This window comes from Drosophila pseudoobscura, chromosome 4 (assembly GCF_009870125.1).
Source record: "Drosophila pseudoobscura strain MV-25-SWS-2005 chromosome 4, UCI_Dpse_MV25, whole genome shotgun sequence".
Classification (NCBI taxonomy): domain Eukaryota; kingdom Metazoa; phylum Arthropoda; class Insecta; order Diptera; family Drosophilidae; genus Drosophila; species Drosophila pseudoobscura.
Window position 1 is genome coordinate 28176735 of NC_046681.1, and position 22531 is coordinate 28199265.

The 22531-nt window shown below is 41.5% G+C and overlaps 5 protein-coding genes across 6 annotated transcripts; 2 read left to right on the top strand and 3 right to left on the bottom strand.

The window, feature by feature from the left end:
- Positions 1 to 9: 9 nt before the first annotated feature.
- LOC4817652 (uncharacterized) lies at positions 10 to 11487 on the bottom strand. 2 transcript variants are annotated; one of them, XM_015180916.2, is made up of 8 exons: positions 11354 to 11487; positions 7109 to 7673; positions 3049 to 3391; positions 1992 to 2395; positions 1780 to 1901; positions 1600 to 1715; positions 1414 to 1531; positions 10 to 1355 (listed from the first exon to the last, which is right to left on the bottom strand). In XM_015180916.2, exons 2-8 carry the CDS (start codon positions 7419 to 7421, stop codon positions 885 to 887), a joined length of 1887 nt encoding a protein of 628 aa, XP_015036402.1. In that variant the 5' UTR covers positions 7422 to 7673; positions 11354 to 11487; the 3' UTR covers positions 10 to 884. The 2 variants fall into 2 exon arrangements, with proteins under 2 accessions (XP_015036402.1, XP_001357044.1); XM_001357008.4 differs by lacking the exon at positions 11354 to 11487 and adding an exon at positions 8571 to 8700.
- Positions 4042 to 5701, top strand: Grl36b (Gustatory receptor-like 36b). The gene is made up of 2 exons (XM_033380352.1): positions 4042 to 5204; positions 5264 to 5701. The coding sequence occupies exons 1-2, from the start codon at positions 4248 to 4250 to the stop codon at positions 5462 to 5464; spliced, it is 1158 nt and encodes a 385-aa protein (XP_033236243.1). The 5' UTR covers positions 4042 to 4247; the 3' UTR covers positions 5465 to 5701.
- Positions 11488 to 13228: 1741 nt separating the features above from the next.
- LOC26532541 (protamine-like) lies at positions 13229 to 13730 on the bottom strand. Its single transcript, XM_033380351.1, has 2 exons — positions 13457 to 13730; positions 13229 to 13388 (listed from the first exon to the last, which is right to left on the bottom strand). Exons 1-2 carry the CDS (start codon positions 13706 to 13708, stop codon positions 13332 to 13334), a joined length of 309 nt encoding a protein of 102 aa, XP_033236242.1. The 5' UTR covers positions 13709 to 13730; the 3' UTR covers positions 13229 to 13331.
- Positions 13731 to 17697: 3967 nt separating this feature from the next.
- LOC4817654 (uncharacterized) lies at positions 17698 to 18327 on the bottom strand. The gene has a single exon (XM_001357010.4). The coding sequence runs from the start codon at positions 18266 to 18268 to the stop codon at positions 17927 to 17929; it is 342 nt and encodes a 113-aa protein (XP_001357046.2). The 5' UTR covers positions 18269 to 18327; the 3' UTR covers positions 17698 to 17926.
- Positions 18328 to 19642: 1315 nt separating this feature from the next.
- Positions 19643 to 20151, top strand: LOC26533270 (uncharacterized). The gene is made up of 2 exons (XM_015180917.2): positions 19643 to 19791; positions 19859 to 20151. Exons 1-2 carry the CDS (start codon positions 19739 to 19741, stop codon positions 20136 to 20138), a joined length of 333 nt encoding a protein of 110 aa, XP_015036403.2. The 5' UTR covers positions 19643 to 19738; the 3' UTR covers positions 20139 to 20151.
- Positions 20152 to 22531: the final 2380 nt, after the last annotated feature.

The window sequence follows — 22531 nt, forward strand, 5'->3', positions numbered from 1 at the left end:
TACTCTGTATTTCTGGAAGATTTTTCTTTTTATTTTAACAAACTATTATAAAATTGCATGTTTCGTTCTCATTGCTTTTGTTTTGTTCATATACACAGATAGTACATTAAATATCAATATCATTAATGTCATTAAATTAAAAAATACAATATCTGCCTGTAAGATATACTGGTACATATCTCTCTTTTTTGACCACGGAATTGTTTTCCAATCGGTTTAGCTGGATATGTTCTCGCTATGCCCTCTCTCATACGGATAGACCCAAAAAAGCATCAACATCGATGAGCGCTAATTGAATTTTGATAGTATATACGGGTATCTATGGTAGGTATACGCATATCTTTATAATTTTGTGTGAAAGTTTCGTTCGTTTGTTTATATTTTTGTTTGTTTGTTTTGGTTTGTGTTTCGTTTCGTTTCTATGTAATTCGAATATTACGTGAATGCTTATTCTTCACTCTTCATATAGTTATAGTTATCTTGGTTTTTTCTCTTGCAATTTCTCGCTATGTCTACAAGCTTCGTTTAAATTGCTGATAAGTTCTTTAGGATTAGGTATAGTATATTTGTTGCCGTTTTCTGTTGTTCTTCTGGTTGCTGTTGTAGTATACTTCGTTTCACCGCCTCGTTCAATGCTAAACTTAAAATGTACACAAGAAACTATCAACTAAACTAGAGAAATGCTTTAAAAAATTAGCCCAGAACTATACAAAAACGCTTTAAGCGCCTCCTCCCTCTTCTCCATAATCCACTCGACTCAATACAGACCTCACGCAAAAAAAAATTATATTTAGCTTTATGTAAGCCCATATCAAACTCCCCCACATGGTGACCCTCGTGGATCTGCCAGCACTCTCGGCCTGATTCCTCGTACGAGGCACTCTCTACTTGGGCAACTCATAGATCTGGACGGGCAACGCTTTTGGCGTGATGATCTCATCCTCAAAGTCCTCGTCATCGCCATGGATGGCATAGTCGCCGCCATTGTGCTCGCTCTCGAACTCATTGGGCACGATCTCCACATCGCTGGGACGGGAAGTGCTGCGCGATCCTCCACCGGAGTCGCCGCCGTTTCGATTCGATCTCGTCTTGGTCGACTTGCTGATGAAGTCGCGGAGTATGTGCGAATAAAGGATGTCATCCAGATAGTACATGGTGCCCAGGTTGTACACGAATACCTCACTCTCCGTTATCTGGGCATTGTTGACGCTCGTATAGTTGCTGCCCGGGTTCCGAGTGATCTTTATGTGACCGCCGCCGATCGTTTCGTAGACCTCATTATCGCGCAGATCACGGTTGTAAAGACGGCCGCGTACAAAGTGATTTAAGAGCATTTTTATTCCCCGCTGAGAGGCCTAGAAAGTCAGAGGATTAGTAAGCCATATTTGCTTAAATTCGACCACGAATACTTACCATTACCTCATCCGAAAGTCTATCGAAACCAAGCTTCTCAAAGGCCCGATCCTCTGGCACAAAGAAGGTGTAATTGGCTCCTGAGATATGGGGAGCAATCTCTGCGTTGTTCAGATATCTTTTGGGAGGATTGAATAGAAGACATAGCCCAGCATATCTCATATAATAACCCAACAAACTCCTTACCTAGTAATCTGGGTAAAGCGTGGATCTCTTTCCAGGGCCAAAAACGAATGCGACAAGAACTGAGCCCCAAACCAGGGGAATGCCAGCAACGGGGGGGTCTCCTTGTCCTTGTGCATCTGAAGGAGGAACAATATTACATTAAATCAAACACTAGAATTGGATAAGCCATAACCGGGTTACCTGGTGCAATTTGGAGACGACGGCCTCGGTGACAAAGAGCACCTCCGATATAATGAACACCTGATTGCCGTTGGAGAGGGTGAAGTCGGACATAATGCTGACATTATTCACCGTGGGGGTGGCTATTCAAGGGGGAGCAAATAAGCAAAGAAGCCAAGGAGAAGAATGTTGTCATAAATTGAATTCGGAATATAATTTATGGGGCCACTTACGTTGGCCATGGAAGACGACATCATCACCGCCCATGGTGTGAACGACGACCTCGTCCATGTTCCTCACATCCGATAGTCGGAGGGGCCGCTGCATGGGCAGGAAATGATTGAGCAGCACCGTTTCGGTGAACTCTGGCACACTGAACGGATAGAAGCCCCAATCGATGGGATGCCAGCGCTGGAAGGCATTGTCCGAGGGTATCAGCACCGTATAGGCATTGTCATCCATTATGCGTGTCAGATTGCTTTTCGATAGAAAGTGTTGGAATACTTTTGTGCCTGTCTTCATGTTGGCCAAAAACGACATCAGCGGACTGGCCTTCGACTCCTTAATAATGGGCTCCACTTTGGCATGTGCATTCGTAATGTTCGGCTGCTCCAGCGGCTGAGGGTCGTTGTAGCGGCTATAAGTGGGATGGGCACAGATAGATGTGATATATATATAGATGGGATATATGTATATATGTGTATGTATATGGAGAGATTCGGCCTTTACCAGAGGCGGAAAAGGAAAATCTAAATGTGTGTGTGTTTGTGCAGAAAGTTGGACCAGCAAAAACTTTGTTTGCGGCCTGATAAATTTCGCATGAGTGCACTTTTGACCGCAAACAAACTAGGACCAGGAGGAACTTAGTACTCGCTAGATAGCACCGCACAGTGGTTCGAGATAAGCCCCAAAGCTGCAGTTGCAGGTGCAGTGGCAGCTCTACAGCCCAATCAGTGGTCAAACTTTGAAAGACTTTTGTAGGATTCATAATAAGCTATTTATTTATTGCAGACCTACATAATTATCTAAATACATATTCATCTGTCTGTCAATCTATCTACAATATCAATCTCACTATTTTCCTACAAAGCATATATGGGTGGGTAGTATATGTGGGAGATATATGCATGTGTAACTGATAGATCAACTTTAGCAACCACCAATTTGAATGGCCACCAAAATGCTCCTTATCAAACATGTCCATCTTGAATGAAAAGTATTCACAGTCACAGTTTTAAGGAGTTCAGATGGGAGTTGCCCCACTGTAGCGTAACGAAGGGCTGTACTCACTTGTTCGTTTCCTGTATGTTCCGCTTGGAGTAGGGCGACTTCCTATCGCCCAAATAACCATCAATTCCAATGGCCATCAAATTCTCATTGATACGCAGCTTGTAGAGTATTTGCTGTCCATTGAGTAGCCAAACATTGTTGTGGGACTTTTCCAATTTACGAAAAACGATTTTATGTCCGTTCCCATTGCCGTAGGACTCCTCCTCTTCCTTGCTGTTGGCCACACCGCTATAGCTGTCAAAGAGCTTCCCAGGCACCAAATGCTCCAACATGAACTCCTTCAGTCGCGGCTTCTCGATGGTCCGCACATCGATTTTGGGCACAATCAATGTATATGGGATATCTGCAATTAGAATCGGGCCATATACATACATACAGACACACAAATACAAGTACATAAAGTCGGATAGAAGAGATGGGATAGAGAGAGTTACTTGGGGAATTGCTCACTTAAAAATGTAAACTGTTTTCGTTTCATTTACCAGGCTACTCCTGAATCCCCTACCTGTCTGCATGCTAATCAAGTAATTAACTTTCGGCTGTGCTCGGGGCGTATGCCTTTTATTTTTGTTCCTTTTTGTGGGTGTGTACGAGTAATGCCAGACCAGAAGACTACCGTCTCCCGTCTCGGCAGGGGAATATGCTGGGCTAATTATATCATATTATTATGCGGCACGCATAAAAATACACATTGTTATGCTGTGCTGTGGTTGGAGGTATTCGGGGAGGTATTCGCAATGATGCCTAATGAGGTAATAAGCTTTTAGGGTTCCGCCAAGTCACTACATTTTTGTACATGATTTTCTTTATCATTGCTATTTCATTATTAATCAGTGTAATTATATTTAAATTGGATTTTTCTTTCATATTTCATATCTATTGGTTTTGTCCCTATGATCTCTATCATCTCTATGTAGAAGCTACGTGAATTGTTATTGATACTCCATAAAAAATTCAATTATTGCATTAGAAATATTTCAAATATATGTAAGAACTATTACATTGAAAGATTACACCATCCATTTGCCATGCCTTGCCTATAGACTGTCAATTAGTTAAATGAAGTAGTTTTAGTTTATGATCAGCATTTGGACAGTTGAACGAAGCCATTCATCAACGTCACACATTTTCCCCATTTTGGCCATCTGCGGAGTTGCCAAGGCTTCGAGAACTGTGTATAACCGAGAGCCAGTCTTACCATGTCCTGCCTAACGAGAACACTGCAGCTGTTGCAAGTGCTGACATCGATTTCGGGCTGCAATATCTATAGATACGCTCCGAAAAAACGGGCATTTCAGCTGAGCTCCCAGTTGAATATGGCCTTGGGAGTACTCCACGGCTTCTGGCTGGGACCTTGGCTACTGTTTATCTTGCTGATCGTCTCGGCCATGTTTATCTTTTTGTTCATAGACGTCTTGGTGAACTTGAAACCGAACAGTGACAGTGCTCTGAATCTATTTTACCTGGCGACTCGTTTCTTTTTACTCAATGATCCAATTTTCATAAGCTACATTATTGCCTATATCTATGTGTACCAGCGGAAGAGGATGCGGGACTTGCTGAACGGATTTGCGCGCATCTATTATAGATATAGAAGTATATGTGGACAAGGGCCCACCATTAATTGGTGGCTCTTTCTCATGTACATTAGTAAGATGACTTCCATGACAATGCTGAGGAACTATTCTCTACTGGACAAGATTCCATTCTTCAGCCCAAACTCTATATTCAATACATTTTTACGCCGCTCAGGGATTCTTTTCGGGAGGATTCAGCCATTTCTGCTTGGGGTTACTGCCCACTTGGGTCTTCTGATCCTCTACTCTTGCTATATTCTGCCGCCATCCCGCCCCAACCACCGTCAGTTAATACCGCTGATTGATTACTATAAGAACCTGATTCAGTTGCGCAGAAGGTTCGAGCCTCTAATCAGACCCCTGATCTGGATCTGTATAATGGATGACTTCATTTTGTTCGTGATCACGCTCCATTTGTTCTTGTCTAAGGAGCCCAGCTCCCACTCAGTGGGTTACTACTTCTATACAGTTGTTTTAAACTTCTCCTATCCGCTGTGTCTTGTCCATGTCAATCTCGCTATCGACTCGGCCCAAAGAGAGTTTGGACAGTTCAAGAAAAACTGCAAGCCCGAGCGTCAGGTGAGTTCGGTGAATATGAAGAATATGTCGGGTTCTGTATTAACTTTCTGGTTCCATAGTTACAGATGTTTTGGCTCTACCGATTGACTCTGCATAACGGAGCAGACAAGAGCGATTTGAATGTATTTCGCTTGAATCGTGGCCATATCTTGGAGGTCCTCAGTAAGGGCTTTACGTGGGCCATGTTTTCATATGGCATTTACGTGAATAGTAACGAATTTCTGAAGAATTATGAGAGGGTTAAGGAAAAGCGCCAGTAGCTGATTTTCAGTTTTTTTAATCCCAATGAATCATGTAATGAATTTGTAATTGTAATCTTTGCTATACTAGATTTACTATGAATTACATACATTTCTATCACAAATATTATGTATTATTAAACAGTCATATAGTGAACAAAATCTTTCGGATGTTTGTACCAATAAATATGGGAAAAAATTCTGAAGTCAGTGTATTAGGAAGGCCCTACCTCCCATCAATAATTTGTTAATAGCCTGGTCTATTAGGTAAATGAAGTTGTTCTCTTTTTACGATCAGCATTTGGACAGTTAAGCGAAGTCATTCATCAACATCACACAGTCCCATTCCCCCATCTGGCCACCCTTTTTGTAGTTGCGGGAGCTTGGTAATCAGTTGGCCATGTCCTGTCTAACGTACATACTGCAGCTGTTGCAACTGCTGACAACGCTTTCGGGTTGCAAAATTTACAAATATGTCCCTCGGAAGCGTGCTTTTCGGCTAAGCACCCAGTTGAATTTTACCGTGGGAGTAATTCACACATTATGGCTATTCGTGATGTTCCTGCTTTACTTTATCTACTACTTCATGGAGTTCCTGGAGGCCCTTGCAGACCTGTGGCCTGCTACGGAGCGTTCCCTGAATGTGCTGTATATGACAGTGCACTTGTGTATACTCAATAAGAACTTTCTCATAAGTTACAGCATTGCCTATAACCATCAGCGGGAACAGTCGCAGGACGTACTCAACAGATTTATGCGGATTTTTGAAAGATAAAATAGAATATGCGGACAAGAACCTACGATCAACTGGTGGTTCTAATTCATACATCTGATTCAGATTGTAACCATAATATTTTTGCCTTGACAACACGATTTTATTCCGTTCGTGGTACCCACTTCCAAGTTTTCAAAGCTTTTACGAGACTCGGCGCTTCTTTTCGCCCTCCTTAAGCCCCTGCAGCTGTAGGCTCTTCTGATCCTCTACTCCTTCTATGGTCTGAATATATTGCGATCCCACAGACATCAGTATATACACCTGATTGATTACCACAAAAATCTGATTAGGCTTCGCCAGAAGTTTAACCCTTTCATACGGCCCTTTGTGTGGATCTGCCTGATCGAGGAATTCTTTTTCATCGTGATCAGCTTCCTTTTGGTTTTGTACGACGAGAGATTGGCGGGCAAATTGATATATGGTTTAATTGCGGCATTGGGCTATCCTCTGTGTCTGATCTACATCAATATGGCCATCTATTCAGCTAAACGAGAGTTTGGCCGTTTCAGGGCCAACTTCAAGCCTCAGCGGAGGTGTTCTGTTCTTTCCTAACTTTCTGGCTTCTTAGATGCATATAATCTGGCTCTACCGATGGCCATGCAAAGCGGAGCGGACAAAGGCGAAATGAATGTCTTTCGCCTGAATCTCCTTCATCTCCTTCAGATATTCAGACATGGCTGGATATGGGCCATGTTCTCTAACAGCATTTTCGTGAATAGTACGGAATTTCTGAGACGTTAAGAGAGGGTTAAGCAGGCAGTCCATGATAAATGATTGCACATTTTAGTAATTTTGGAGAAAAGTTTTGTAATTTCATACTTCAGAAATATCAAGTACATAATAAATTCAGAAAAGAGAAGCTAAATGGAATGTCCCACTGCGGTACTCACCCCTCTTGAACTTGTAGGCATACAGCTCGAGGACGGGGAAACCATCGTCAATAAACCGGACGACTTGCTGCCACTTCTCATCCTCCTGATTGCGTTGCAGGCCGTCCAACTCGGGCAGCACTCTGCTCTCAATCTGCTTGGCGTTCTTCAAACTGGCATCGATTTGACGTTCCAGAGGAAAGCTGATGGTGGATGCATCTGGGGAGGCAGCTGCAGCCGCTGCTGGAACTGGAGCTGGAGAGGCCGAGGCACTCTGCAGCAGCAGCAGCAACAGAAATGTTGCCACCGGCACTTGCAACATTTTGCGCGACATTCAAGTTTCGGGTTTCCCTTTATTTATTTTTGCTTCTTGTTCGTTTGCAATTTGTGAAATTATTTTTAATTGCTAGCACTTTCAGAGAGTTTTCCTTTTGTTTTGTTCGAGTTTTGGTTATGTTCTTCTAGTTTTTCCACTTGGGTTTCTCTCAGTTTTTTGTTCTGATTGTTTTTACGGTACCACGAGTTTATTCATTTTCGTTTGTGTATAAGTTTTTGGCCAAGAGAAGCTTTACATAATGGTCGAGAGCTGTGTCCGGGAGCAGAAGAGAAGAGGGTTATAATTGAGCACTCTATCAAAGGCGATTTTGATGAGTTTGCAAACTCTGGAACTTATTGAAATTCAAGTCATTCCCTATCGGGCTGAGCGGAGGGGGTCTTCTAGCAGTGTTTTGTATGCAAATCATATCGCATTTTTCGTCTCTATAAAACAGATATGTACATATATAATATATATATGTTTATATATAGAAGTGAATAGTTTGGCTGGGGTTCATCACGATTGGATTTACATTTGATTGCAGTCGGGTGCATATTTGGTTTGGGGGAAAAGCCCAAGAGGTAGGCTAGGGTGGGTATCTTTATAAGATGCAAAATAGATGGTAATCAAGAATAGCCGTAGTTAAATTTTGCACACTCCTCGAGTCGTGATCCTCTTTTGTCAGATTTTATTTTCAATTTGCATATAAACCGTATCTATATAGTAAACCATCATATGCGATAATTTGCTTATTTGCTGACCTCTGGGCTCGGATCTGATCGCATACAAGGCTGCTCGCCTCAGTCGGCGGCATGTGTTCACAGATACAGAGATACAGATACGCAGATACGATGATACAGATACAGCAACAGATACAAACACATCTGTCAGATATGTGAAGAAAGTAAATTAATTTCAATTAAAGTTGACAAAACTAAACGGCAAACTACGGCGTAAATAAATCCAGAAAAAGAGGAGAACGCACAAACACTTGGCGGCAACTTAAACTAATCAAAGCGACTAGCGGAAAAGCTGCCACGGAAAATATCCACAAGCAAAACAAAACTGCACTCTTGGGATGACTTTTCCCACTCTGAATCTGGATCCCCACTATTTCTGTTGTATTTTAGAATATTTTTAAAATAAATATTTGGCTTGCTTTTTCACCTTTGGCGCGCATTTGGCTTACTGAACTGAACTGAACTCAACCGAACCGAACCGTACCGATTCCCGTTTCATACTGCGGCCTGTGGACCTGTGGGTCTGGCTCTGGCTCTGGGCATGGGTGGGCGAAGCGGCCGACTGGAAGACCAGAAAGAAGAGACTATGGAAAGAGCAGGGACAGAAGGCAGAGAAAAACGGGCTCAGCGTATGCCCACTGGGAAATGGGATGGTTCTGCCCCAAGAGGAGACCTGTGTGTCCGGCATACGGGGAATGATGGAATTCTGAAGCAATTGGGATACATATATATTTTTTTTGGTTATTTTATTTTACAGAACTAATGAGAAAAAGTTTTAATTGTTAATGTCCACTGATACCCTGGAAAATCAATCTTTCGTATTTAGGTGCGCACTAAGAAAGAGAAGCCTAATGTTTTGGCTCTTCCTAATTAAGGGAGTGATTCACACAACCCCAATATGTATGTACTGAGAGACAGAGTCCTGGAGTGCAACTCTGGTACTAACCCTACTACTATTTGTACACGCTTCAACCATTACTTGTCATATTTTCTCTATAAAAAAGCAATGATTTTTCCCATTCCATAGCGAGAAAAACAATTTCCTTCTTATTCATATTCCGTGTGCATTCGCCACTGGGCATTTATCACTTATCACAAACGCTCATTATTCATGATTATGCTTTGGCTTTTGTGCAAAATTGTGCAACTACCGCCGCTCGTCGCTCGTCGCTCGATGCTGATGCTCGATGCTCGACGCATGGACTGGATGGATGGATGGATGGATGTCTGTGGCATGGTCTGGTCTGGTCTGTCAGTGGTTCCCCATTATTGTGGAACTCTACCCAGTCTGTCCGCCGGTCTGTATGTCCGTCTGTTTGTCTGTCTGTCCCATCGGTCTGGAAGCAATTGCTGTGATTGTGCTGATGGGGGCTGAGCTGCTGAGCTTTGCTCTCCCGGTGGCCGCAGACTACAGAAGACTACCGACTGACTGACTGCTGCACCACGTAAATGTTGTCTTGTCTTGCCATACTGCAAGTCTGTATTTTTGGCTTCTTTCCCGATGTCTTCCCTCTGTGTGCGCTGCCTTATATACACTATAATGAGAGTCTCGTGCACGTCACTTTTTTTCTCATTGTGGGTCTCTGAAAGCGAGTCTGCCGGCTCGGTCCACGTAATTGTAATTGATATTATGGTCATGCGGAGACTTTATTTTTAGTCAGCTTTTAATACCACCATCGAGCTGCATTTCGTATGCGGCAGGGGCTTCGGCTTTTTATATCTTGATTAAATTTTGTGTTTTTATGGTTCCACTTTTTTTATTTTAAATTAAATTGTCTGGATGGTCGGAAACAAAAGTTTTGGAACTATTTCGTCAAGAAAAAATGTGGTTATAAGTCTCGAGAAATGAAAAAATGGTCAATTATATCCATAGGAAATTATATTCTTCGAAGAGGATTTTTTGAACAGGAAAAACAATTAGAAAATTCTTGAATCTTTATAAATTTCAAAATTGCTTAAACTGCTGCTAGTTAACGTTCCAACAAATGTTAAAAGATAATATTGTTGAACAACTTTACACCCGGAAAAACATTCCTTCCTGAATGTTACCCGAAGTTTGGGGTCGTACCCCTTTGCTAACATTTCTTAATTGTTGACAGGAAATGCCAAGATGTAGCCCTAGTCAGGTGTCGCAAAAGATTAGAGAAACTACTGCACATTATTTGAGCACCTAGTTAATTGAGTTTCAGGAACTTCCCGGTGAGGAATCAACAATGAAAGCAAATGTCAAACATCTCCCAGGTGCTACATTTCACGGAGGAACTTGTAGCAAAGTTGAGCAAAGTATTTATAAAATTACCCGCTTTAATGTGAACTTAAATTACTTGTAATTGGCAGCTGTGATAGTTACGGAGCACTCGCCTTTCCGTCAACACGAGCTTTTCCCCAACACAGTTTGTAATTACATTTTCACGTAGAGCTTGCGCTGGGTTTTTGCCAGCTGCTTTTCCTTCTCCCCTTTTTGTGCACTCTGCATTCCTGTATGATTAAAAAATTCTTGGGAAAACTATGCTCATAGTTTTAGCCCTCAGAAAAGCCGGTAAATCAAGCCAGACACGCACACACTTGTTATGGAGTCATACATCCGTATGTGGGGTAGCAGAGGTGGGGAATGGGAGGCACATTACCACCTGACAAGGCAACTTTTTGCCGAATTTATGTATACGAAAAGCAGGAAGACTACTACAGAGTAGTAGTAGTGATAGTACTACGACTACTACTACTACTACGAGTAGTATTGAGCACTACGGAGTGGTATACGAGTAACACAGTGACGAAGAGCAACAGAGAAGCAGCAGCAGGAACCGCAACAATAAACAGAGCCGCATACGGAATGCTGTATCCAGAGTGCAAACCAATTGAAATTAATTTGCATAATATAAATCTGGACATCCAGCAATAGAATGGAACCGAATCCAGGCCCAATTCCCCACCCAGGGGACCGCACGATGCATACGCCGCTAATTCTGGGATTATTCACAGTTTATTGCACTTAGTTTTCTTGCACACAAAAGTCTTTTCCAGAGTCTTTTCTTCTCTCCTTCCATTACGATAGCCCTGCTCGACGGCGACTTTTCACCGCTGATTTTTCCTTTCCAATGATTGAATTTCTTTTGTGCCCCGTTTCACATTATCTTTAGCGAGTTTTGCTTTAATTAGATTAGGTTTTGTTTGCAGCGGACTGCTCAATGTTCCACTGCAATTTTTTACTTGTTTCACTGGATTTTATTATCCGCTCGCGCGGCTCTCTCTCGGCAAATGTTGCGTCTGTTGTGCCGGAAAAGTGGCGACAAATGAGGAGCTTTTGCCTCGGCTGCGTCGCTTTTGGGGGCTCCTTGGCTGTCTACTGGCTAGGGTTGTCAAGTTTTGTATGGATTCTCGTTATCCAGATAGTGGTATTCGAAGGCACGTGGAATCATTTATAAAACTAAAGTCAGCATATTTATGTACAACTTCTTTATTTTCCATTGACTGCCTGCATTTCTTTATTTTTATCTCCGCACTCAGCGCTTTGCTCTGACTACGTTAGTCAAGTCAACTAAGCCGAAGCTTTTAACTAGTCTAAGCTTGTATGTTAAAGCTTTAATAACGATTGTACCAAAGCTTGCATGATTATCCGAGACACAAACCAGAAGTAGCTGAAATTTCAGTAGTTAAATAAATATTACTTATACGCACGGATGGCACTGATATAAAAGTTATATTAGTTATTAGAAATTCCTAAGATAGTTCCTTTAAGCTTCTTCAAGTATAGAAATATTTGTTACAGACCTGAAATTCCGTAACAACACTTATCTCATGTATACCTTTTAAAGTACTGATTAAGTTGTTGGGAAGGGGCAAAACCCGCATCCGATTACCTACAATGGCAAAGGGAATATGGAAATATAACTGTATTGCTGTATTGCAAAACTGTAATTATATTTTTTTAGTGCAGAAAATGAAGAGGATTTGATTTTAAGCAAATGCCTAAGATTGAAATATCTGTGTTAGTGTTTTCAAGAACTTTAATCTCTAACAAAAATATTTCAATAATTTTTAAATGTGTTAAAATGTTTGAAAATATTAAATGGGTATAAATAAAATCAATTGAAATTCACAGTAAAAATTGCTCAATTATTCGCAAACAACCCTTTTCCTTTCTCTCTCTCTCCGTTTCGCAACGTGCATTCGACGCATTCTTTGCATTACTTTCGCACAATTATGTATTAATCAAGTATACGCCACGTACTCCACGCACTCAAACTCAATATGAGAGAATGCCATAGTCGAGTGTCTCGACTATGAGATGCCCAGTACTTGGGATGCACTTGTATATGAGATTCTCAAATTGCTGTAGCTTTCAAATGTGAAGCGCTGACAGCTGGCTGGGTCTCCCCGGGAGCTATGCTTGGGATAAGGAGGTAACGGATGTAATGTTGATGCCAGTATAAGGTGACAATACACAGACAGGGCCGTATCAATTGACAATTGATGATAATAAAGAACTTATACATTCAGGGAGTCATGTTCGCTACAATATACCATTCATCTCCAGGAATACCTTGTATAAATATACTTCAACAAGACATAAACACATTGAACAGCACGTAGCCGGGGCTATTATTAACACATTAACAGGTCGCTACTCGTCTGATTTATTTGGATAATTCATAATTATAATATGCAGGAGGCATCATTGGTAGCCGACACGTGACAGTGCAAACAATATATAAAATATGCGCCGGCAATGTGTTTGCTCCTAGCAAACATAAAAAACAATGAATACTTAATAAACACAACAACACTATAGCTATTAAATGTCAAATTAATTTTCATGCCATTAAATGCAGCAAGTGCTACAGAAAGAACCAAAAAATAAACCAAAAATATAGAATAAATGTTCAACAATCAAACGCAAGGAAACACAAATCAAAGCGAACGATTCAAGGTTTTCCAAGCAAGAACAGAGAACGAAAACCCGCAGAAAAATAATGGGAAAACTGGAGATGAAAGGAAAACAGACCAAACAAGAAAGGAAATTTGTTTTCGGCCATCGATGCTTCAGATACACTTGAAAAACTACTTATATGGCAAGAGAGCAGATGCAGGCCATAGGTAGATTTAATATTTTGAGACATACATTAATTTGGAATACACAGATTGGGATTTCATGAGGGTCCTGACAAGGGTAAGTGAGCGATAGGTCTCAATAGCCAATCAAATAGATCAGAAAAGAAAGAATGCTGTCAGATGAGGCTCGTTCCTGTTGAATATAATATGGAGAAAGACAATTTTAAGAATGAAGTTAGTTTTAGGGATATTTCTGATTACCATATTCTCATACTTTGTCTTCTGCTTTCTTGTAAGTGCACACCAAGCCTTGGCTCCTTTTCGGACCGTGTCTTTTGGCGTCAGCCAGGGATGCGTCTTTCTGTACACCCGCAGGTAGTTCCAAAAGCCATTATTGGCTAAACCGAGACGTTTTTGCATACGAATACTACTCGTTGCTTGCATAAATTTCCTTTTATTAGTGCATTTTTTATGTTTCTTGCGCCTTTTAGGTGGCACCATATCTACTACCATATCAGCTCTGTTCCAAAAATGTTTATTATACATTTCTTACAAAGCCAACTATAGTCTATGCCCTAGAAACAGATATGGATCCGACTGCCTGTGGATAGGTCCGCAGATAAGTCGGTTGAAACACCATCGAAAGGGATCAGATATCGTTCTCGGTGTCACAAGCATCAAAATCACAATGCTCCCCGCAAGTGTATAGACAAAAAAAGAAAGGGAAATGAAAGCAAAACATAGACCGAAAACTGTGCATAAATGCGGCTTAAAGGGCGACTGGCTTAAGGTCTTAGGCGTCGTCTGAAGAGTGTGCACATGGGGACTGGGGGACATGGGTAATGCCATTGGAAACGTGCATTGAGCTAGCAAAACAAATAAATATGGCTATACAATTTATCCAGTCGAAAGTTTCCATTCCATGGACCCATGGAGTTGCTCTTTTATTTACCAGCATGTATTTACATAGATTTACATTGAAAACACTTTAAATGCCTGGCAATCAACGCCTGGCTGACTGAGGACCTAAGTTAAATCGGATTGGAGCGGACTGGAGGCTGGGCAGGGACTAGGACCTGTGCACAATTGTCCTGGCTGAAACATAGTTAAATGACATAAAAGACCGATGCCCCCTGGCTCCCAGGCCTCTCGAAAAGTGCAACGAGGTCGACAACACATACAGAGGCAAACTTTGTGGTTAAAACTAAAGTGGCCTTTTTAGCATTCTACAAATACCAAAAAAGAAGGCAGGGAAAGTGTCCAAATAGTTGAAAGTAGAAGAGAATTTTGTGCCTGCTCATCTGCATTTGGCCACAGTTTTCGCTTTGGCCTCTTTTTTAATATTTCAACACATTTTTCGCACTGCAATGGAGGAGCACGAACCGGGCCAGGACGAGGACCAGAATCAAGTCCAGGTCCTGGTCCAGTCCAGTCCAGGAGTCCGGCGTCGAGGACTTTGGTCTTTCGTGTCTCTTTGCGGTAATTTATGCATGCTGTTTGCGTTCACTCGACTTTTTGGCCTTTGCTGGTTATAAAATAAATAAGAGATGTCACAAAAATGCTTTGACACGCTTGTTACTCTGCCGAATATTCGTAGAGTAAGTTCCCGAGCAATATATACAAATTTACTTGATTTAATAGAGGTTCCACGACACGTTTTCCTCCGATACTTTTTTTTGTTAATTAAGCAAACCCTTATATTCTATCTCTATCTCAGCTTTAATGCTCATTCAAGTGCTGTGGTTTATGCTGTTGATGTTGATCCTCGCTTAATGCTGGGAAGTGTCATCCTTTATGGGTCTAACAGAAATTATCGCCAGTAGGCCATGTTCCAAGGCCAGTCAACCAGGCCCCAGCCCAGGCCCAAAGAATTGTCTTTGTTCCGGGTCGGAGAGGCTTTAGGGCGAGAGCTTATCACAGAATTGGCAGTTAGACTTAATTGAATATTCAAATGGTGCTGGGGCTGGGAAAATGGCCTGGGAATACTCATGGAGCCTCCCCCGATTCTACTTTAACTATCAGCAAAATATTCTCCATTGAACAATAGTTCTTTAAAGACTTTTTAATTGAATTATTCCCGACTGAAGTGTGGAAAAACGACCGCTTTAATTGAAAGTGAATCATTTTTTTTTTGTTTTATTAACGCGGTCGCACTTTGTATTCTTGTAATTGAATTATAAATTGTGTGTGGATATGAAATAAGAGCGCTTAAGTTTGGAAAATTTGCATAAATAATTAACATAAAATGGCAATGCATTGTAAGCCATTTGCATTAAAAGTGTTGAGTCGAATAAAACCGTATTAAATTTTAAATATAATTTAATTCGAACAATTCCCATCTCTGAGGAGTCGGTCCTTGTTTGTACTTTATCTACTAAGAACTCTTGGTGATTCTCAGAGGACAACACTTTGAGGAGGTCCCCATGCATGGGAGATTTTATTTTATATATTTTTGCCATCCTTCTCTTCCAGTTGGATGACTTTTGTGTTTCTTGGTGCTATTTTCTTGGCTCTCGCTGAGTGGTCTAATGAAAAGCGTCCAAGTGAGATTTACTTAAACAAATTCCAAGACATTTCCCCAGGCACTAGCCAGATGTCTTGGCCCCTTCGCTGTGAATCTTTTGGATGCATTATGGTAACATTTTCACAGCTGGCCCTCGCTCGCTTTTCCATCGAGTTTTCTCATTTGGCTGTTTCGAAGTTTGTATAAACTCTGAATAAAATTAAATGTGTTCATTTGCCTATGCAAAATTCAACTATGGCCGGCTTTTTTAAATGCCATAAAAAAGATGAGAAAAATGCACAAATAAATACGAAATAAAATACAAGACAGCTTTTGTTTAAATGCCTTTTATGTGCAATATTGAGCCAGCAGGCATACATATGAGCAATAAATCAATGGCAAATAATTCATGTGCATATTGAATATTTTTGCAGTGCTCGCAGTTCGCACAGATCTCGAAAATGCTTGCTGAATAAAACGAGAGTATTACACTCACACAAATCCCGATTTATATGTTTCACTCAAAAAAAATTAGCTTAAACAAGGCTTTGACTTTGCGCAGGACCTTAATTAGAGCGTCTTTTTCCTCTTTCCCTCTCAGGCGGGGAATGTTAAGCCAAATGAATTATAGTATTTGTAGTTAGGGATGGACTTAATGATACCTAAGATACCTAAGTGTGAGCACTTTTTATCTACGATTTTATGCTCGTTCCAGATTACATACATACATATGTATGTCTTGAGAATAAAGATTACAAAAAGATTATTTGAATGCCAATGTGGGTGTCGAATTTATTCCATTATTTAGACTACCCCACAAGCCTCTCCCTTACAGAGTATGGCAACAAAAGGGAATGTTTTTGCCTTGCAAAAAAAGTACAGGACAAGACGCAGACCCGACATGGTAGTCGGCTGTCGGCGACCGGAAATGGCATTAGTACTCAGGCCCAGCGCCCTCCTCGACATTATAATTAAATGCGCTGGCCACGAGGTTCTCGCGCGCCAGGTCTGGCCATCGTCTGGCTCCTCCAAGGGCCACTCGGGGCACGAATAGTGCACCCTGCAAATAATTAGCATGGCTACGAATCCTGTGAGTAATTAAGGTAAGTCAGCTGTTGCCCTCGTCTCAAAGAAGCGGGTAGGAAACAAAAAAAACTGTCGCCCATTGTCAACGGAAATTAAAGTTTAATGGGGCAACGAGTTCAGTTTTTTAGCTGCGATTCGCATGTGGAAGTGCGCGATGAGCTTGTCGCTCTATTTTTTATGCCAGCCAAATGCTGGTTGCATTTCCAGCTATTAAACTAGAATTTTACCAACCAGTTGACAGGAGCACAGGCTGCAGCTGCAAGGCGAGAAAATTGGTGTAAAAATACGGGAAAATTCCCGGCGAGAGTTTTATTTTAACTGGTGGCATGTGAAAAGCAATTACAGAAGTGATTTGGAAATAATTTCCAGAGGGGAAATATTTGGTAAATTGCTAAAAACAAAATCTACCAGGGCATATAGAAATTTGAGTATTTTTGTAAGGGAAAAGTTGCAGTTTATAAACAAAATTATTTCCACTGGAAACAGATGGTTTTTAGATAATATTTGAGTCTGGTTTAAGCCTTGCAGCCATCTGAGGCTATCCCTAATGGCCAAAAGCAAATAATCCATTCACAACGACGTTTATATCACTGATGTGGTAATGGCTCATTGTTTCAATTGTCCATTGTGCGGGGGATATTACATTAATTAATTAGACACCTGCATGGAGTGTACACATATCTCGGCCACTTGTTGGCTCTCATTGGTAGGCAAATATGAGTTTATTTATTATTGAATTCCGTGTATTCCACTGAATATTGGCTGGCTCAGAAACAACACTATCTAGGTCGCTTTTTGCGCTCTCTCGATTAGATTCATTTAATCAACCGAATGCTATCAGCGAATGCTATATACTAAACACTGTCTACGAGTAGTCAGAGCGAAACTTAGTTAAAAAGACACAAATTTGTACACGTTTTTTGGGAAACTTTTGTTTATTTAATACTTATTTTATATCTTGGGTGTTAATGCTTAAATTTTCTTTAAGCTCTCAATTTATTTGCACAACACATAGGCCAAGAGCATTTTGATAGCGAATCGGGGTTATTAGCACGACATTTTTTTATACGACAACTCAGCCAATTAGTCACAGTACTCGTTCTAATGAAGCGGAATTTTGGGCCTGATTTTCGATTGTGGGATCACCGTACTTTGATGGATTGAACCTCTAGGAAAATCATAAACACCGCAACGGCCACATAGGCAGCAACGATGAAGAAGATGTGCAGGACGCTGGTAGTGAAGACCTGGGCCACCAGGATCACGGTGCCCAGGCTGAAGACGCAGCTCAGGAAGACGATCATCAGGATGGTGGACCAGTTGCGAAACCAGGCCAGCTTCTTGTCCGGAGGGGAGACATACGTCGGCTTGAGCGGGCTGTACTCCTTCCGGTACTGGTCCTCGTAGCCACTGGAAAAGTCGATCTCGTCGTTGGCCAGGCCGGGGCCCGAGGCGTCCCTCGCATTTTTCTTGTCCGTGTCCATTTCGAGACGCGTTCGCCGCTCAACTACGGGTCCGTAACTGGCGGCACAGGGAGCGCGAAAGAGCGTTTATTTCAGTATCTGTTTCCATTTTAGTTGATTACCAATCATCAGGGCCCAAGCAGTTGTTGGCTGCGTCATTATCGCAGCGGCAAAAGGTGTTAATTGAGGCAACAACGAAACAAACAGAAAAACAGAGAAACGGAGAACCAGAGAAACCGAGAAACAGCCGGAGCTGACAATCTTTCTATGTCGTTTTGTGAGTCAGATAAGATATTCGTTTTCTCGCCAGATACCCGAGAACAAGAGAACTGCAGAGCTCCCACAAAACAAGAGCCCGAGATAATGAAAACATAAAATGCAAAAAGAGAGAAAACTCTCATGGCACAAGGAATCTTATCAATTTCTATCCTCTACTCTCCGGAGTCCGGACTGTGCTGCTGCGTTCTCTTTGACCACACAGCATTTCGGTCTTTAAAATACTCTTAAAATCTTGTGATAATTGTCCAGTGATAATTTTTGTTTGTACTACTACTATGTTTTGCCTTTGCAAACAAAGTTGTGGCTTGAGGCTTTTTTTTAGAGTTCTTTTCCCATTCAAGGCGTTCCGTAGTATTTGTGAAAATAAGATCAAAGAGACCGTTTTCAGCTTTATTATACAATATTTCGATTTGAAGCCAGCACGTTTATTTTAATAAAGACTGATTTTTCCTTTGATTGATCCTATATCAGCTATATCCCACTTCTAAATGTATCTTCTCTACAACAGCTATAGTAATCCAATGTGGAATAATAAACAATCATTTGAGGCTATAAGATTATAAAGATCCGATGTCAGTGGTTTTGCTATGATACCTTTTCCCCGGACGGTTCTTGAGAAGTATCTGAGGTCAGTCACAAACACTCGCTATGCGTCGCATCGCGGCACATCCGATGGCAGAGAACAACAGAAAATTGAGTACAAGAAAAGCAAACAGTGTACGGTTACGAAACAGCAACAATGAAACCCAAGTTCGCATAAAATAAAAACTATACAAAATTTCATCGAGTGTGAATACAAAGTTTCAAAATTTATATCTGGAAATAATTTTTCAAGTATTTGAAGTACACCCAGAGAAAAAAGGCCCCAGCACTCGCTCACTCGCTCTATATAAAGCTCTTTTATTTATATTTAAATCAAAGTAAATTGTATTTAAATTCATTATGCTTTTAAATAAAAACCGAATATTTAATTTAAATGTGGTTGTGTTTCTTTTTACTATTGCATTCTTCTCTCAGTGTATTTGAAGTTTCTACCTTATTTTCGCATTATTAAACTCCTTTAAACTATTAAAAATTTATATACCAATATATATAATATTTAAATGAAATTCTTGCAGTGTAGAGATTCAGCTGGATTTGTTTTCTTGGAATTTGTATGAAGCAAGCGCATTGCACGGGATTGACAAGCTCTCGTTGAACTGATTCTTTAGTATGCTAAGAGCCTTGAAGCTGCAAAGATCGGAACCAATTCGGAAAGCAATGCGGTAATATACCACTTTTTAAGACTCTTTGAGTAGTGAAAAATATAATGAAATTGCGTATTCCTTCCAGTGACGACAAGGAGATATTGTTAGATGGCGACAGTTACCGTGACATTGTCCAGATGGATCACCCTGTTCATGTGTCAAATGAAGAACAGCAACAAGATCCACCTGAACATGTGTATATGTCAATTGAAGAGCAGCCACCGGCAGAGTTGGACATTCTTCAAGGCGAGTCTCGATTTTCTAAATTTCTGCACAATTGGAACAGTGTGGGAATTTGCCTATTTTATAATCTATGCATGATTGTGTTAGTGCTGGTAATATTTATCTACAAGCGAAAGTATTAAAATTCAAAGATACGACAAACATTCAACAATTAGTTCAAAGAGCAACACGATGTGGTACTCGGAAGCCAGCTTAAATGGGCCAAATGGGTTAACATCAAAGAAAAGCGAAAGCTGCTTTTGTGATCTCCGACCTCCGAAGACCCTAAATGGATTCCAACTTTGTTCTTCTTTATAGCAGCCAAACAATTTAAGTTGTTGACAAAGTCATCAGCATGCAGCAGGCGGCAGCAGGCAGCAGGCGGCAGGCGGCAGGCAGCGACTCCCCAAGATACCAGCGCACTCGTAATGCCGCATCAGCAGGAAAAAAGGCAAAGCAGACTTGCCTCTGTTGCACTTTCAGTGTTTCAGCTGCCTTTCAGTTTTGTTGACAGAACTTTTATTTGATGCACCACAAACTCAACGGAAACGGACTGAGCGGGACTGAGGGGGAGGAAGCGGGCGACAAACATCAGCTGAGGAGTGGCTTTCGATGGCTTTCTGTTCAGCAATTAGGCAAATCTTTTGAGGCCAATTTGTTTGTTCTTTTTTCTGGATATTGTGCCACTTCTGGAGCACCCTTTCGACTTTATTGTTTTGCCATTACGAGAGAGAGCAACAGCAATTATATAGGGGTCCCTCATCTTATGCAGCCTTTGCACATACTCCTCGGATCCGATCATTTTATGGAAATGATGGATCGGCTCGTAATGGAAAGAATTTGCTGATTCTCATTCTGTTGCTCTCCCCATGCGACCCTTGATTGAACAGCCCAGCTTTTCTCCTGTGTCATTTTACAAATTCCTTTTACTTTTTTGTGGTTTTGGGTGATGCTTCTATCGTTCGACCTAATCTGTCTTGCGAACAGCCCCATAAATCTCTAAGCCTCACACGATTGAGGCCCATTTCTTGCACCTTGGCCGAGGCTCATTATTCAAATCTAAGACGCGGCTTAAAGTAAAGGCGATAGAAGGACCCATACAAAACAAATACAAAAAACACAAAGGAAAAGAATCAAAATTCATGGGGCGGTGCGCGAGAATTATAGCGACTTACTTGATGGTTTAAAGGCGCTTGTGCCACAGGACTTGCCCCTGCTTCTGGACGGGGCCATGCGTTTGTTGCTGCAAACTTTTTCCATCAAAAGTTTCGGTTTTCGATACGCCTGCTGGTGGCAGTAGCAGCAGCCACATCCACATCCAGCTTCAGCATCAGCTCCCGCTTCAGGTTGGGCTTCAGCTCGGAAAAAGTGCCACTTCCGCTTTGCGTCAGTGCACACGGCTGCCGAGCACAAAAGTGTGACTGAAGTGGTTTCTGCTTCCAGCCCCATCGGTAGGGTGCCGCCGCCAAACGACAACCACGGACCGGGTGCTGGTGGTGGTGGTGGTGGTGGTGGTGGTGGTGGCGCCGGTGCCGTGCAACGTTCAGGTGTTAATTAACTGGGGGCCGGACTGCGGCAAGTACTAAATTTAAAACTGCAACTTGCCCAAAATTAATGAGACTTGCATTTGTACGAATTACGCGATGGGAGATTATAATTTGCCTGTGCTACTTTTTTGGTTTTTTTTTTTGGCAAAGTGAACTTTCAAGTGGCCGAGGAGGATGGCCGTCAGAGCCATGAATATTCAGAGGTCTGCTGAAACATTATATCATCTTAATTTACTTGGGAACGATGTACTCAGGTAGTTTTAAGGAACGATGCTATAAATTATAGAAATTATATAATCTTTGCCGGTATCCTGTATCCTTAGTCTCCATCTATTATCATTTCCACGTATTTGAACATATTTTAGCATTTAATTTACACACAGTTCAGTGTTCTAAACTTAATTAAACCTACAGACAAGCCTCATATTAACAAGTGCTTGAAATCCAGACACCATTGATGTCTGTGTGTCATCGGTCTTTGGCCTGTGTGTGTCAGCGAGGAATGTTGGCCAACTACTTAGGGGATATTAGCCGACAAACAGAGGAGGAGACGAGGATGAGTCGAGTCTCGTCCGAGTGAACTGTTGAGCTCAATGCCATGACACTAAATCAATTGGGCCAAGTGTCTGCTGTGACATGTTCAACTAATGATGATAGATCAAGCAGGCACTAAGTCACTCACATGCGGACTGGCAGTGGGGCCTCGCCTGGTTCTGGTGCTTGTCTCTGGTTCTGTTTCTCGTCCTTGTGCGACACCGTAACTAATTTCCCTGCCGGTTACTTGTAGTCTCCTTTGCCATGTCATCCAATGCCATACCATGCCATCGCATTCCGTTCTATTTAATCCCATCCCAGACGAGTGCTGTAAAGGACATTAAGTCACATGCCGGACAATATGTCAGAGTCATATCTCACCCTTCACTTTCCCCATTATTTATTAATTTGATTTAATGTTGATGAAAATTGCGTGCAACTTTCCAGGGTCACTT

Excerpts from the sequence above, each read along its gene's own strand:
- Grl36b (XM_033380352.1), top strand. The coding sequence starts at position 4,248 with ATGTCCTGCCTAACGAGAACACTGCAGCTGTTGCAAGTGCTGACATCG. Across the intron at positions 5,205-5,263 it reads ACTGCAAGCCCGAGCGTCAG|TTACAGATGTTTTGGCTCTA; the intron begins GTGAGTTCGGTG and ends CTGGTTCCATAG.
- LOC4817652 (XM_015180916.2), bottom strand. The coding sequence starts at position 7,421 with ATGTCGCGCAAAATGTTGCAAGTGCCGGTGGCAACATTTCTGTTGCTG. Across the intron at positions 1,716-1,779 it reads TCGTCTCCAAATTGCACCAG|ATGCACAAGGACAAGGAGAC; the intron begins GTAACCCGGTTA and ends TTCCTCCTTCAG. Across the intron at positions 1,532-1,599 it reads CGCTTTACCCAGATTACTAG|ATATCTGAACAACGCAGAGA; the intron begins GTAAGGAGTTTG and ends TCCTCCCAAAAG.
- LOC26532541 (XM_033380351.1), bottom strand. The coding sequence starts at position 13,708 with ATGGTAGTAGATATGGTGCCACCTAAAAGGCGCAAGAAACATAAAAAA. Across the intron at positions 13,389-13,456 it reads AGACAAAGTATGAGAATATG|GAACGAGCCTCATCTGACAG; the intron begins GTAATCAGAAAT and ends TATATTCAACAG.
- LOC4817654 (XM_001357010.4), bottom strand. The coding sequence starts at position 18,268 with ATGGACACGGACAAGAAAAATGCGAGGGACGCCTCGGGCCCCGGCCTG.
- LOC26533270 (XM_015180917.2), top strand. The coding sequence starts at position 19,739 with ATGCTAAGAGCCTTGAAGCTGCAAAGATCGGAACCAATTCGGAAAGCA. Across the intron at positions 19,792-19,858 it reads CCAATTCGGAAAGCAATGCG|TGACGACAAGGAGATATTGT; the intron begins GTAATATACCAC and ends TATTCCTTCCAG.